The 13,916-nt window shown below is 30.3% G+C and overlaps 1 protein-coding gene and 2 non-coding genes across 3 annotated transcripts; all 3 read left to right on the forward strand.

The window, feature by feature from the left end:
- Nucleotides 1-8,307: 8,307 nt before the first annotated feature.
- On the forward strand, nucleotides 8,308-12,013 carry LOC117908418 (metal tolerance protein 10-like). The gene is made up of 6 exons (XM_034821998.1): nucleotides 8,308-8,667; nucleotides 8,765-8,877; nucleotides 9,232-9,477; nucleotides 9,857-9,937; nucleotides 10,553-10,783; nucleotides 10,870-12,013. Exons 1-6 carry the CDS (start codon nucleotides 8,484-8,486, stop codon nucleotides 11,215-11,217), a joined length of 1,203 nt encoding a protein of 400 aa, XP_034677889.1. The 5' UTR covers nucleotides 8,308-8,483; the 3' UTR covers nucleotides 11,218-12,013.
- On the forward strand, nucleotides 11,699-11,780 carry LOC117909703. The gene has a single exon (XR_004650433.1). It is a non-coding gene; the product is annotated as a small nucleolar RNA snoR117 (small nucleolar RNA).
- Nucleotides 11,833-11,924, forward strand: LOC117909702. The gene has a single exon (XR_004650432.1). It is a non-coding gene; the product is annotated as a small nucleolar RNA snoR116 (small nucleolar RNA).
- Nucleotides 12,014-13,916: the final 1,903 nt, after the last annotated feature.

The following is a 13,916-nucleotide window of genomic DNA, read 5'->3' on the forward strand; positions in this document are numbered from 1 at the left end:
AAAAAAAATAAAATTAATTAAAATTTTATATATTTTCAAATTATTAATATAATATATATATATATATATATATATATATATATATATATATAACATGTTAGAATTTGTAGAATTGTGGAAACTTGTGGATGATCATCTATATTGATATTTATCTCTTTGTGACTCCCTATAGAAGAGATGAACCCTTAATGAAAATCAATTCAATTTTCTCTCTGTGCATTCTATTATCCTTTTCTTACTTTTTTTTTTTTCTCATTTTGTTTTACAACACGTTATCAGTACGAATAGTCTCTACAAAAGAAATAGAAAGATTTTTCTCTCTTTAGAGAAATGGAAAGACGTTTTTCTCTTCAGGGAAATAGAAAGACTTTTATTTATTCTTTCTCACAAAAAAAAGTATATCATAAACTTATATCATGATTTTCTATTTTATTTATATATGTCATAAACTTATATCATGATTTTCCATTTTATTTATATATGTGATAAAATTACCCTTTGATTCTCTATTTTCACTTATTTTATTTGAATACATGAACATGTACAAATATTACTTAGATAATATGATTTCTTTATAGTCAAAAATCATGAAAAAAAATTCATAACTAGAAGTTATGAAAGCAGATATGTGCAATCTCTATAACCAAAAGTTATGGGGTAAATTATAAATTATAGGGTAAATTCATAATGAGAAATTATGAAAAATATGTGCAATCCTTATAACAAAAAGTTATGGGAAAAATTACAAATACATAGCCAAAAGTTATGTATATGATCCATAATTATTTATTTTTAATTATATGATATAATTGGAAGTTATACCAAACAATATTATATAGCTAGAAGCTATAAAAATAAATGTTCATAACCTGAAGCTATGTATTAATTTGCACATTTTTGTTATGATAAAATAATCATAGCCCGAAACTATGAAAAGGAAATATATATATATATATATATATATTAGATTATAATTCCTATTTCATATTTATACATTTTTACCATATTTATAATTGATAAATTTTAGGTTATTATATTTTTAGATATTATTACTTGAAATATTATTAAAGCATTTTATTAATAGTTTATTATAATAATCGAAAATTTTTTCTGATTAATATTATTCTATATATATAGTTTTCAAATAATGTCAAACCTTGCAAAGTTTTAATTTGTTGCCCTTGATATTTCATATAAGAACTACTTATCTTGGGTTCTGGATGTTGAAATTCATCTAGATGCGATGAATCTTGGAAATACCACTAAAGAAGGAAATGATGCATCCTTGCAGGATTACGCTGGAGCTTTAATATTCCTTAGCCATCACGTTGATGGAGTAAAGGGTGAATACCTTACGGTTAAAGATTCTTTCATTCTTTGGAATAATCTAAAGGAATTATATGACCACCAAAAGACCGTAATCCTTGCAAAGGCACGCTATGATTGGATGCACTTGAGATTACAAGATTTCAAGTATGTTAGTGACTAAACTCAGTCTTATTCAAAATTAACTCCCAATTAAAATTGTGTAGAGAAAAAGTCACTAAAAAATATATGCTTGGAAAAACATTTACGACTTTTCAGGCCTCAAATGTGCTCCTATAACAGCAATATCGAGAGCATCATTTCACAAAATATTCAAAATTGATCTCATGTCTTCTTGTGGTTGAACAAAATAATGTGCTTTTACTTAAAAACCATCAATCTTGTCCTACTGGTCTATGCCATTGCCTGAAGCTAATGCCACATTTGTCCAAATTCTTATACATGGACAAAGACATGGATATGGACGAGGTTGAGGTAAAGGACATAGTCAAGGTCATGGTAGACACAATTCTTCTCATTGTAATAGTTCTCAAAGTAAAAAAAAAAACAACTCAAACCACCAAAAGTGGAATAATTCAGAGGCATAACTTAAAAAGGGGATAAAACCACAAAGTAAACATGCTCGTGAGAATAAGTGTCATAGATATGGTATGAAATGACACTGGTCACGTACCTATCGTACTTCAAAACATTTGGCTAACCTTTATCAAGCCTCAATAAAAGCAAAAGAAAATGAAGTTGAAATGAACTTCATTAATAGTGATGGCCTAATGGATCTAACCCATTTAGATGTTTCAGATTTCTTTGAGAATCCTATTGGGAAAATCGACCATCTAATTGGTGATAAAGATGTTTGTTATGATTAAATGTTATGTTTTTATTTAGTTTTTTGCAAATAGGTTTATTTTGTTATCATCTTTTGAACACATTGTTTATTATTCATCTTTTATAGTTTATTTCACATTTTATTATTTCTTATTTAAATTCTTTTCTTTATTTATACTTGAAGATACATGGATCTCTCTCATAACTTGATACATCATATGACATCCAATGTAGATGCATGTCTTGCAGATTGTGCCACAACACACACAATCATTCGTGATAAAAAATATTTTTCCAACTCATCGTTAGTTAAGTCTAATGTTAATACAATATCATGTCTTATAAACTTGATTCAAGGCTCTGGAAGAGCTACTATTATTTTACCTAGTGGAACTAAAATCCACATTAATGATGCTTTTTATTTTGCTAAATTCAAGCGAAATCTTCTTAGTTTCAAGGATATTCGTTGAAATGGATATCACATTGAAACTATGAATGATGGTAGTAATGAATAACTTTTCATTACTTCAATTATTTCTAGGAAAAAACACATCTTGGAAAAGTTTCCTTCTTATTCTTATGAGTTATATCAAACAATCATTAGACCCATTGAGTCATATGTTGTCATGAACCAAAAGTTCTATGACTTAAAAACTTTTATGATTTGGCATGAATGTTTTGGTCATCCAGGATTATCCATGATGCACCAACAATTCTTTTGGGCATCCCTTGAAAAACCAAAAGATTCTGATGCCCAATTATTACAATTGTGTTGCTTGCTCACAAGACAAATTAATTATTAAACCATCATTTACCAATGTTGAATATGAATCACCAGTCTTTCTAGAATGTATCAAGGTGATATTTATGGAGCTATTCATCCACCTAGTGGACTTTTTCGTTATTTTGTGGTTTTAATAAATGCATCAACTCGTTGGTCTCATGTTTGTCTTCTTTCAACTAGAAATGTTGTCTTCGCCAGGTTACTTACTCAAATAATTTGACTCAAGGTGCAATTCCATGATCATCCTATTAAGACAATTCGTCCTGATAATACTGGTGAATTCTCATCTCAGACATTTCTTGATTATTGTATGTCAGTTGGTATTGATACTAAATATCCTGTTGCTCATACCCATACTCATAATGGATTAACTGAATCTTTTAATTAGCGTTTGCAACTGATTGCAAGACCATCACTCTTAAAACAAAATTGTCTTTATCTGTTTGGGGGCATGCTATTCTTCATGCTGCCACTTTAATTTGAATATGTCTTACAACTGGTCATAAATGCTCACCTTTACAACTTGCTTTAAGTTCCCAGCCAAATGTTTCACATTTATGTATTTTGGTTGTGCTATCTATGTTCCCATAAATCCACCTCAATGTTCCAAGTTAGGTCATCAGCGTCGACTTGGTATATATGTTGGTTTTAATTCTCCCTCCATTATTCGTTATCTTGAACCATTCATAAGTGATGTTTATACTACCCACTTTGCAAATTGTCATTTTGATGAAAATGTTTTCCTATCATTAAAGGAAGACAAATCAATTCCAAAAGAATGGCGAGACATTACATGGTATGTATCCTCCTTGTCTCATCTTGATCCACATACAAGGTAATGTGAACTAGAAGTTCAGAGGATTATTCATTTGCAAGGACTTGCAAATCAGTTACTGGATGTTTTCATAGATATAAAGAAAGTAACAAAGTCACATGTGTCAGTTGTTAATGCCCTAACACATATTGATGTCCCTGAATGACAATTGGAGAATGTCATAGCAAGTGAATCTAAGACACGCTTGAAGCGTGGTGGACCTATTGACTCAAAGGATTCAGTTCCTAGAAAAAAAAATGAATAACATATAAAAAGATTGGTACTCTTGAAGAGTTCACAAATATGAAATGGTCAAATGATGAAACCCAACTTAATAAACAGTTAGCCCCTGAAGAGACACAGATTGATCAAATATTGATATTTACAACTGAAGAGATCTCAATGAGTTACACAAGAGAAACAAAGAACCATAGTGACATTATCATAGATAATATATTTGCATTTCAAGAGTCTATGGACATCATGAGAAATGATGAAGATCAAGAACCACAAATTGTGGATGAATGTCGAAAAATGAATGATTGGCCAAAATGGAAAGAAGTAATCCAAATAGAGCTAAACTCATTAGCAAAACGAGAGGTATTTGGACTTGTAGTTCAAACACCTGGAAACATAAAGCCTATTGGATATAAATGGGTTTTTATGAAGAAAAAAAATGAGAATGATGAAATCATAATATATAAAGCACAACTTGTTGCTCAAGGTTTCTCTCAAAGACCTAGTATAGATTATGAGGAAACTTATTCCCCTGTAATGGACATAATCACATTTTGATACTTGATAAGTTTAACAGTCTCTGAAGGACTAGATATACATCTCATGGATGTTGTTATAGCCTATTTATATGGGTTTATAGATACTGACATATATATGAAAATCCTTGAAGGATTCAAATTTCCTAAAACAACTAATCCAAAACCTCGAAAAAAGTACTCAATCAAACTACAAAGATCTTTATAATGATTAAAGCAATATGGAGATATGTGGTATAATTGTTTGAGCGAGTATTTGTTAAAAGAAGGATATTGACCGAACTTCTCTGTTGTGCCAAAATACTTAGCTTTTTTATGTAGTAACTTTGGTCAAGAGAATCTAGAGAAAGTCACTACGACTTTTGTAATACTTTGGGTATCGTCCTTAGGGATTGACTTATAGAAATTGTCAATACTAGAATAAATGAAGTGTTTTTGTTTAAATCTTAAAGTGAAAAACAATTTGGGAATTATCTTTTATGAAATGAGATTAAGTGAATGAAAGTAAATTAATAAAAAATGAATATTGATTTTTAATTTAATCAATTCAAGTTTGGGGCTTTCCACAATCCAACTTAAGATATAGAAATAGAGAAAACAAGGGTTTCTTAAGTAAAGTGATCTTAGGGTTTTGAGATCCTTGGCCACTCACGATCAAATTAAGTTCTATAACTCAAAATTGCATCTGAAACCTAATTTTTCCTTTTTGAAATAGATTCCTAAAACCATCAAATGAATGAGATTGATTACCTTTTTAAGATTTGACTTTTTAACCCTTCATACTCTTCATAACTTTGTTTTTTGGCAAATAACGATAGGGAAGACAAGGATAACTAATGATCAAGAATTATCAAGAACCACTAGTATTGGGTAATAACCTACCATCTCATTCCCTAAACTAACTCACAAGCATAGGATAAAAAAAAAAAATTGATAAATTGTCACCCAACCAATAATTAATCTCATTATTATAATAATTTACCTATTATCCCTAAAGGTTTTCTAACCCTTAGGTTTTCATGCTTTAAGCCCCAAGTTGGCTTAGGCCTCTCATGGGGATGATGTCACATTCACAATCCATAATTGGGTAAAAATCCATAATTTGAATCAAAATAAATTAAAAACAATATATTTAATAAAGAAGAAAAAGAAAACAAATCAAAGTTTTCGTCTTCTTCCACCTTCAATGTCAAACTCTTCGGAAAAAAATCTAAGATTTCTAAATCCTAGAACTGAGAGAGTTTATATAATATCATCAATTACCTAACATGTGGAACACTCTCATTGGCCACTTATTACAAAATAATTATCTAAAAATGACTAAAAAATAATAATAAAATGGGGATTTCTAATTATGTAGGACCCACTAGGGTGGATGGAGTGCTCTAGATACAATTCCTGAAATAGAAGAAGTGAAACATCAAAGTAGTAGTGGGTGAATTCAAAATTGGGGTCATTTCAAATTGGATTTCTAATTCATAAGTTGAATTTTGAAATCATTTTGAAATGGCCTTTCAACTTAGCACAGTTGTTTTCAAATGACCATAACTTCTTTATTTCAACTCCGATTTGCACACTGTTTGAAGTATTCGACTCCTGACTTCCCAATCTTCGAAAAAATTTATAATATGTCTAAAATGGACTTCGAAAAGTGCTCCAAAATTTTCCTCAAATTTAGAATATATGTTGCCATCAAATTTTGAGTTTTAAATTTCCATGCAGCTAAATCTTGCTTCATGCCTCATTTCCCATATTTTCTTGCCTTCTTTCTTACTCCATAATAGTCATTTCTCATCTTCTAAACTCATGATATCTTTGTCTTGCCTTTTTTTATGGTCCATGAGTCTTGACTCACTTATTTCCTCATTTAACACTTTCTTGATCTTTCAAAATCTAAAGTGATTCAACTTGCACCATTTTCTTCCCTTGAACCTGAGATAAATCTTCAATTTGTCCATATGTTTTTATTAAGAAATCGAAAACTAGGCTTACAATAATTATGGTATATGTGAATGATTTAAACCTTATAGGGACTCTTGAAAAGCTCACAAAACAACCAATTATTTAAAGAAGGAATTTGAAATGAAAATTTTGGGGAAAACAAGATATTGTCTCAGCCTGCAGATCGAGCATTCTTCAAATGGAATATTAGTCCATCAATCGACATATATATGGAAAGTATTAAAACGATTTTATATGGACAAATCACATCCAATCAATTCCCCTATAGTTGTTTGTTCACTTGAAGTGAACAAAAACACATTTTGTAGTAAAGAAGAAAATGAAGAATTGTTTGATCCAAAAGTACCATATCTCAATGCAATCGGTGCACTAATGTATCTTGCAAATTGTACTAGACTAGACATAGCATTCTCTGTCAACTTGCTAGCAAGATACAATTATGTCCTAACTAAAAGGCATTGGAATGAGATTAAATATGTATTGCGATACCATCGTGGAATAAGTGAAGTGGACTTATATTATTTGAAAGAATCAAAATCACAATTAATTGGGTATGTAGATGCAGGATATCTTTCAGATCTTTATAAAGCTCGATCTCAAACGGAATATGTCTTTACTTATGGTGGAATGACAATATCCTGGAAATCAATCAAGCAAACAATGATAGCCACATCTTCAAATCATTCAGAAATTCTTACAATTCATGAAAGCAAGTCATGAATGTGTACGGTTGATATCAATGATTCAACATTTTCAAGAAACATATAGACTACTTTCCATCAAAGGCAATGCAACTAAGTTATATGAAGATAATGCTGCTTGTATTGCACAAATTAAAGAAGGATTCATAAAAGGTGATAGAATTAAGCATATTTCCCTTAAATTATTCTATACTCATGGGCTTGGAAAGAAATATGAGATTGATGTTCAATAGATTCGGTTATCCAATAATTTAGCAAATCTATTCACAAAGGCGTTACCTTCGACTACATTGAAAAAGTTAAGATATAACATTAGAATGCGAAGATTGAGAGATCTACTGATTGAAATATTGAAGAAATCATAATCATGTCTACATGAGGAAGAGAATACTAATATGGATATACTGCACTTTTTTTTCCTTCATCAGGTTTTTAGCATTGTAGAAACTTATGGATAATCATCTATAATTATGTTTATCTCTTTATGACTCTCTATAAAAAATAAGGAACCCTAATGAAAAGCAATTCAATTTTATCTCCGTGCATTCTATTATCTTTTTCTTACTTTTTTTTTTCTCTCACTTTGTTTTACAACAATAAAAACAAATATCCACGAATTTTAAAACTATTTTTCATTTCCCTTTATTTTTCCATTCTTTTAAATAACGTTGATAATCACAATCTATAAATAAATAAACAAATAAATCGTAAACGTCATACCAGTGTCCAACCACTATTTTTTTTTTTTCCATTTTTTCCCGTAATATTCCACCGAAAGCTTCTCAATGAAGAGAGACATCACAATTTCTTTCTTTTCTTTCCGTTTCTTTCCTTTTCTTTCCCAAGCTTTTGGCTGCTTCTTCAAGTATAGCTATAGGTAATGTCTTCATGGTTTCTTCACTACCATCCAACCCACAAAACTTCTTCAGCAAGTAAGGAAATGGAGCAGTTGAATTTGAGTCAGCAAGTGGAGTGGTTGAATTTTCTCTTTATAGTAGTGTGAACAAGATGTAAAGATTCCTTCACTGGATTCCTTCCATATCATATTCAACATAACCCAGATTAAATAATCAAAGTCAAGCTTCCACCACCCATTTATTCCAATATTTTTTTTTTTAAATCTTGCCCATTTTTCAGGTGTCCGATCATCAAAACCAACATTCCCCATGCTTCCTTGATTCAATGAAGCTTCATTGGATCCACCCATCATTTTTTTTTTGGTCTATATAAGGACCAGAAGGTGTAGCTGTCCCTCTTCCAAGAAAGGAAAAGGAAAAAGGAAAAGGAAAAGGAAAAGTATGCAGACTGAGCTTCAGAGTGAGTCGTTTGATTACCGGACGGAGCTTCTGTCGCCAGCGCTGCCCGGAGAGAACGGGAGTGCGATGAGGGTGCCGTCGTGGCGAATCAATTTTGAGGAGTTTCAGGTTGCGGAGAAACAGAAGGATTCCAATTTTGGTGTGGCGAAGCTTGTGAAGACGATAAGTATATATGATTTATTACAAGCAGTTGTTGATTTTCTTTCTGGAAAGGCGAATGATTATCGAAATTAATTATTTATTTCATGTGAATATCTCTCCAGGAAAGCAGAAGAAGCTCGCAGACTATTACAAGAAGCAGGGGAAGCTACTGGAAGGGTTCAATGAAGTAGATGCCTTCACTGAATTGGGCGTCTTGCCTGGGAGTTTAACCGAGGTTTGGTGGTGTTATTTCATGGAAAATGATGATTTTTCTCTCATTTTCTCTTGTTCCAAACAAGTTTTCTTTAAGGGGTGATCAACGACCATCCCTAGCGTAACTTAACTAAAGTTTGCTAACTTGAGCCAAAGCAATTGGTCAAAACATTTGAAAGTAAAGGATTTTAATTTTATTTTAAGTTTAATATTTATAATTATTATCTTATCATTTGGGGAGGTAAAATGCTAAAAAAATTTCCTTCTCATACCTTAAATGTAGATATTCAAATGAGATATTTTTCTTTTCTTTTCTTTTTCTTAGCAACCAAACAGGTTTTGATCTCATGTGCAAATTATTTTATTTTGGAATTAGGATGAAATGAAGCAGCTTGCAAACAATGAGAGGCTGGCAATTCAGGCATCCAACATAGCAAACATGGTTCTTTTCGTAGCAAAAGTGTATGCTTCGGTTGAGAGCAGGTCACTGGCGGTGATAGCATCCACCCTTGACTCTCTCTTGGATCTTTTATCCGGCTTTATTTTGTGGTTTACTGCTTCTGCTATGAGAAAACCAAACCAATATCGATATCCTATTGGCAAGAAGAGGATGCAACCTGTGGTAAGTCTGCTCCCAACCTCACCAATAATTCCGATCATCAAGTCAATATCGGTTTATTAGGGATGACAATAGGACAGGTCACTCCATTTCAATTCAGTCCCACGCCCCAATTATAACTTATTCCCATCTTTGACTTTTGAATAGACAATTTCGATTAAAGTTTATCTTTTTAAAGAATAACTTTAGTATGATGTCATTACATCGAAGGCAACCTTGAGTTTGTATTTTATAAATTGCCATGAACTCAAAAATATTATAATAAATGATTTTTATAACTACTATTTTTTATTAATATTTTAAAAAAGAGTAATATAATCAACAAACTAACGGAGTTGTCATAATTCAACAAAATTAACATGAATCACACAAAATTATGCAGGGAATCGTTGTTTTTGCATCGGTGATGGCTACTCTTGGATTACAAATATTGTTTGAATCCGGTCGGGAAATCATTATAAAGGTATGTAATTTTCAATTGATTTGCATTAGTTGCATGGTCCTAAACCACCATTTTAAGTACTTTGCCAAAGAATTGAGATTTATTTATTTTTTTTTAAATGTTGAAGTTGAACGAAAACGATTAGCTTTACATGGTTTTTTTTTTTTGTTTGTTTGTAATTTTGGTTTTATAATTTCAAAACCAAATAAAATTGATTCGATCGGTCGTGTCTCATTCCAAAAATTAAAAACAAACAAAAGTAACTGATATAAATTTATAGATGACAAATGCTAAGGTAATATATATGACGAGATTACAAACAAATGTCATTGGAATACAAAATTAGAACCTAAAAATATACACATGACACCATTTAATTGGTGGTGTCTTTTTCATAGGTATAAAAAAAAACACATTTCTATCACAGTCAGACCTTTTATATACATATGAATCTACGTGTCTTGTTCATTATTGACTCAATCAAACTATGCTTGCCCTTACTAAAATATAGAAACGGTGGTTATATTCGTTGGTATAGTCATTTGACATCCTCTTCTTCTTTATTAATTGTCTTTCAATTGTTATGTTCTAAGTATAAAAGTTTTTTATTTTGAAAACACCATTGTCTTAATGTAGGCTCAACCTGACAGGGATCCTGTGAAAGAACGATGGATGATTGGGATAATGGTCTCAGTTACAGTGATAAAATTTGCACTTATGACATATTGTCGCAGATTCAAGAACGAAATTATTAGGGCATATGCTCAAGATCATTTCTTTGATGTCATTACCAACTCAATAGGTTTGGTAACTGCAGTCCTAGCCATTCACTTCTTCTGGTGGATTGATCCTCTTGGGGCCATCCTCGTAAGTTGACACATTAGTGAAAACATCATAATTTTAGCTAAAATCATCCATTGAGCTAACAAAATTCGTCACAAATTATAATGCAGATAGCTCTGTATACCATGGGTACTTGGGCTAAGACGGTTATGGAGAACGTGTGGTCATTGATTGGGCGAACAGCACCGCCGGAGTTCCTAGCAAAGCTAACATATCTGATATGGAACTATCACGAGGAGATCAAACATATTGACACTGTCAGGGCGTATAACTTTGGCTCCCAATACTTTGTGGAGGTTGATATAGTTGTGCCAGAGGACATGTCTCTAACTCAAGCGCACAACATCGGAGAGGCACTCCAAGAGAAGCTTGAGCAACTTCCGGAGGTGGAAAGAGCCTTTGTTCATATAGACTTTGAATACACTCATAAGCCTGAGCACATGCCCAAAAAGTGTTGATCAGGAAGGCTTTGAATCTATTAGGGTTTGATTATTTGTTGAGGCCCATAAAAGGAATGTGTAGTAGTTTTCTATTTGCCTTGTGTGAGGGATTGATAATCCATTAGGTCTTAGGGTTTTATATTTGTGAGTGAAGAAATGATTCAGAGACATTTTGTTTTCGATGTCCAAATTACTTTTCTGATTTTTGTAACCCTAACCCTAAACCAAATAAAATGTGGGTGGTTCTTCGTGGGCTTACCTGCTTTGGACGTAAGAGTAAATGGATTAGGACAAGCCCAAGCCCAAGCCCAATATGTTAAGCGTAATATGGTAATTTCACAATGAAGGTAGTCTAGGGTTTCAATGCTTCTCCACTATAAATATCCATGCGCATTCACTCTTTCTCCGCCCGACTCCTCTCTTCCATATCCTCTCATTTTCTCGCATTTTCTTTTACATTTTCTTTTACTTTCTTTGTCTGATGAGTTAGAAATCAGAAGGCCGGTGATGCACAAGAATTGTCCGTACCATCTGAGATCTCTTTCCTTGATGTGAGATTCATCTCTAGCTTTCTGAGGCCTTTTTTCTTTTAGTTTTTTAAATTTTTATGGTTTATTATTATAGTTTGTTTTGAGGCAGTGAAGATCGAAAATCATACCATCAAACTATGAGAGCTTTGAAAAGAGCTTGTTGATGCTACCATTAACTTATTACTCTCTGAGCCTTTTGCTTGATCTGACGATTTTTTTTTCCCTAAAATTTTGTAATATTTAGATGAAATAAATGGAGAAGAATAAGGCAACAAATTAGAGTCTCTGAAACGCTTAATGTTCATAGCGTTTTCAGCGCTGTACGTTGCCGATATGAATGTTTGGATCTGAGATTCTGGCATTTGTCTTTGTTTCTCTAATCAGGCTTATGCATTCAGATGATCCCAAATTTATTTATTTTTTTTTCCGAAACATAGAAAATAGACAGATAAATACAAATCAATAAGAATTAAAGTAAAATTAATAAATTAATTTTACATTTTTTAATAACCTTAAAATTATTTTATTTGTTTTGAATTATAATTTATGTAATATTTCATTTAATTATAATATAAAAAATAAATTACAATTGTTTATTGTTTATTTAATCTTTTAACTGTAAAATGTTTTTAATTTATTTATCGAAATAACGAAATTAAGAAAAAGAAAATGAGTTAAAAAAAATGGTATTTCAAGTGTTTTTTTTCTAGGATATCTTTATAAGATATATTTTTATTAAAGTACCTAAAATCATTCAAAGTGGTAAATTCATTTTAATTCATTTATAAATTTATTAAAAATTTATTTGAATAAAAATTAAGTTTTAATTTGATTAAAATAGTTTTAAAAGGTTTTTCAAAATTTAAGAAGTTAATAGCATTATTATGCTTTTATAATTTGGTCTAAAACTTGTAAAAATTTCATCAAGTGTAATTGCTTTTCGCTCAATCAGTGTTGATCTAATGATCATTTATTTTACCTTTTGTCATCTAACAACTAGTAAGGAAAAAGTTTCAATTTTCTGTTGAATTTTATTTAAGTCTAAAGAAGAGTTTTTTTTTTTTAATAAAATAAAATAAAATTGTATTTCACTTGGTGCACCCAAATCTTAATTTATTTTTTGCAAAAATATATGATATTTTTTTAGTTGTAAATTTTCAAAGGTTTGCCAAGGGTGGGATCACTTGGACCGTTAAGCAGCTGTTTTAAGAATTATTTTCCAAGATATTCTTCAAACATAACTTTATATTTTTAATTGTTTCTTAGAATTCTAAAAAAAAAAAAAAAACCTAAAATACTTAAAAATTATCATAAAAAATAACCTATTTCTAGCGCAAATTCCCAAAAATAATATTTTAAAGAAAAAAAAATAGAAAAAGTGTTTTAAGTTAGAAAATTGTTTTTATTCTAAAAATAAAAAATTATTTTAAAAAATAGTTCCCAATATGACACTAATATGCATGTTTCTACGAATAAGAAGATATTATGGAGTTAAATTTATTTATTTTTTCTCCATTTTTTTTATTATCTGTTATTTCCCTCTAATTTCATAATTTAAGGCAACAAAAATAAAATAACTGTTTTTTTTTAATGTTATAATAGATGGATATCTTTATTATATCCCTTCAATCTTACAATAAAATAGATGGCCAAATAATCACATTTTATGGTTTAGCTTCAGAAAATATAAGAAAAAAAATTTTAATTAATAAATTATTTATATCCATCTTTATTATATGTAAAGATAAAATTTTCTCCTATTTTAATTAAAACAAATTAATTAAAGATGAATATCACAAAATTTTATAATTAAAATAAATCAACGAATTCTATCTATTAAAAAACATTATCAAGAAAAATTGACATTAAAAAAATGATAATAGTAATCGAAAGATTAACCTCAACCTTATTAAAAATAATAATAAAGGAATTTTGGAAAATTATATGTACAATTTATTTTTTACCCTTAAAATCATTACAATCAAAATCATTTATACCTAAAATCTCTCAATCAAAACTAGTATATTACTTTCAATATTATTCTGATATTTGTACAATAAAATAATTTCCTCCTATATCTCATTATCATGCAAAGAGTTAAAAGAATAAGGACAGCTCCAAAACCTTTAAACCAAATCCATTTAAAAACTGAAATATCACACATAAAACATTTCACAACTTCATTCA

This window comes from Vitis riparia, chromosome 19 (genome assembly GCF_004353265.1).
Source record: "Vitis riparia cultivar Riparia Gloire de Montpellier isolate 1030 chromosome 19, EGFV_Vit.rip_1.0, whole genome shotgun sequence".
NCBI classification, from domain to species: domain Eukaryota; kingdom Viridiplantae; phylum Streptophyta; class Magnoliopsida; order Vitales; family Vitaceae; genus Vitis; species Vitis riparia.

Coding starts and splice junctions, on each gene's coding strand:
- LOC117908418 (XM_034821998.1), top strand. CDS start 8,484: ATGCAGACTGAGCTTCAGAGTGAGTCGTTTGATTACCGGACGGAGCTT. Junction 8,668..8,764: donor GAAGCTTGTGAAGACGATAA/GTATATATGATT, acceptor ATATCTCTCCAG/GAAAGCAGAAGAAGCTCGCA. Junction 8,878..9,231: donor TGCCTGGGAGTTTAACCGAG/GTTTGGTGGTGT, acceptor TTTTGGAATTAG/GATGAAATGAAGCAGCTTGC.